Here is a 2,572-nt window from a genome sequence, read left to right as displayed (position 1 = left end):
AACTGCCTATAGATGTTCACCAGTCTATAAATATCTGTTCAGCACCTGCTATGGGCTGAAAATTATATTAGGTGCTGGGGCTAAAATCATGGACAGGAGGTGATGCGTGCAGTTAACTGTTGATGGAGCAGCTAATATGACCTAGACATGAGACCAGGGTTGGGAGGCTTTTATACAAAAACCTTGTTGCTCCCCTCCTGAGGAAGCCACTCCTCTGTTCACCCAAAGCACCCTGAGGTCCAGAAACAGGTCTGATTTTGCTATTCATCTCCAAATCCCAGCTCACCGCCTGCCACAGTGCCCGGTGGAGTGGGTACCCTCTGCCTGAAATAAATGAATGAACAGGGCAGCCATACCTAAAGGGGGGCTGGATACCCTGACAGCGTGGCTAAGCTTTACCCTGTATGCCATAGGAGTAGAAACACGACACGGTAGGGGGTGGGGTTCCTTCCACACACATGGAGGCCCGTGGACGTGTTCAGCCATGCTTACTGAGCTCCTCCTGCGTGCCAGCCCCAGGGCTGAGAATTGCTGCATGCCACTTCACTCATCCTTTGTGAAAACTCTTGGGAGAGAGAAGTTACAGCATCACATAAGGAAAAACAGGTCATACTGGGCATCCGGTGGGAAGATGTCCACTTGCATGGGGTACCCGAGAAAGAGAGACCTCATGGAAGACAAACTAAAGTCCACCTAACTCCAGACTGTGTAGATGGTGCACGAGGTGGCACCTTACATTGTTTCTAGTCATCAGGGCCAGTACCCCGAAAGGGGGATATTTCAGTGGAGACCCGGAGGATGAGAAAGTCCAACAGTGCCAACGGCTGGGGGTGAGGGATAGAACTGTGCAAGTGCAAAGGCCCTGGGGTGAGGGGAAAAGGCAGGTATTCGTGGATCGTGAGTAGGTCTTTGAAGCCGGACTTAGCAGGAAGCTCAGCAGAAGAGGATGGAGAGGTGGCCAGGAACCAGTCCACAGGACCCCATAAAGGGGAAACAGTGTCCTAACACCCAGGAGAGGGGATGGCAGTGCAAAAGCCCTGAGGCAGGACAAGGCTTGAGGGTGGGCGGGGCTCTGTGGAGCGGAGTCAGAGGTGGGCGGGGCTCGGAGGAGTAGAGTCAGAGGTGGGCGGGGCTCCGTGGAGCGGAGTCAGAGGTGGGCGGGGCTCCGTGGAGCGGAGTCGGAGGTGGGCGGGGCTCCGTGGAGCGGAGTCGGAGGTGGGCGGGGCTCGGAGGAGTAGAGTCAGAGGTGGGCGGGGCTCCGTGGAGCGGAGTCAGAGGTGGGCGGGGCTCCGTGGAGCGGAGTCGGAGGCGGGCGGGGCCAGGCCCGCCAGGGCCTAGAGGACTCCAGCAAGGCCTTTGGGGTCCCTGCCACGTCGACCGGGTCTGCAAGGCACGCCCTGCGTGTGGCCGGGTCTGACTTGCCTTCTAATAAGATCCTTCCCTGCTCTGCAGAGCGCGCCCTGTCGGGTCAGCGGCCAGGCAGGCGCCCCTTCCCTCTTCGTGGCTGCTCCTCACCTCTTCCCTCCTCCAGGCCGCCTCGCCCCGGGGGGCCGGGTCCCCACGCACCCCTGGGTCCATGCCTGCGGCCTGGGCTCCCCCGGGCGCCCCCGCTGCCCCGCCCTGGGCCAACCTGAGCTCGGCCGGCCAGTTCGTGCTGCTGGGCTTCGCGCACGTGCCCGCGCTGCGGCCGCTGCTCGCCGCGCTCTTCCTGCCCGCCTTCCTGCTCGCGCTGCTGGGCAACGCGCTCATCGTGCTGCTGCCCGCCCTGGACGCCGGCCTGCGCGCGCCCATGTACTTCTTCCTGCGCCAGCTGGCCCTGGTGAAGATGTGCTTCTCGCTGGACGTCGTGCCTCGGCTGCTGGGGACCCTGCTGCGGCCCGGGCGCGGCGTGTCGCCCGCGGGCTGCGCCCTGCAGCTGCTCCTGGTGCTGTCCTGTGTCTCGTCTGAGTGCTTCCTCCTGACGGCCATGGCCTGGGACCGCTACGTGGCCATCTGCAGGCCCCTGCGCTATGGCGCCATCGTGAGCCCGCGGCTCTGCCACCGGCTGGCCGCCGCGTGCTGGCTGGCTGGCGCGCCCGTGGCGCTGGTCTTCACCGTCTGGCTGTTCCGGTTCCCCTTCTGCGGGCCGCGTGGCATCCGCCACTTCTTCTGCGACATCGCCCCTCTGCTGAGCCTGGTGTGTGCCGACACCAGGGTTTTCGAGGACAACGTGTTGGCGGCCACGGTGCTGGTTATGATCGTTCCCTTCTGTCTGATAGCCACGTCCTACGCCCAGATTCTGGCCACCGTGCTGCGGATGCCGTCGGCCAGGGGGCGCCGCAAGGCCCTGTCCACCTGTGCCTCCCACCTCATCGTGGTGGTTCTGTTTTATGGCACCACGGGGGTCATCCACCTGCGACCCAAGGCCAGCTATTCCCCGGAGAGCAAGCAGGTGGTGTCCCTGTCCTACACTCTGGTGACCCCCATGCTCAACCCCCTCATCTACAGCCTGCGGAACAAGGAGGTGAAGGCTGCCCTGCGGCGGGTGTGCTGCCATCACCTGGGGTCTGGACCCTGTGAGGGACCTCCTTAG

General features: G+C 62.8%; 1 protein-coding gene across 1 annotated transcript; it reads left to right on the top strand.

The window, feature by feature from the left end:
- The first annotated feature begins 1,576 nt into the window (after positions 1 to 1,576).
- LOC125133294 (olfactory receptor 10A4-like) lies at positions 1,577 to 2,572 on the top strand. The gene has a single exon (XM_047791401.1). It carries the CDS (start codon positions 1,577 to 1,579, stop codon positions 2,570 to 2,572), a length of 996 nt encoding a protein of 331 aa, XP_047647357.1.

The sequence above is a fragment of the Phacochoerus africanus genome, chromosome 8 (genome assembly GCF_016906955.1).
Source record: "Phacochoerus africanus isolate WHEZ1 chromosome 8, ROS_Pafr_v1, whole genome shotgun sequence".
Lineage (NCBI taxonomy): Eukaryota > Metazoa > Chordata > Mammalia > Artiodactyla > Suidae > Phacochoerus > Phacochoerus africanus.
This window is presented reverse-complemented; position numbering and strand designations above follow the sequence as displayed.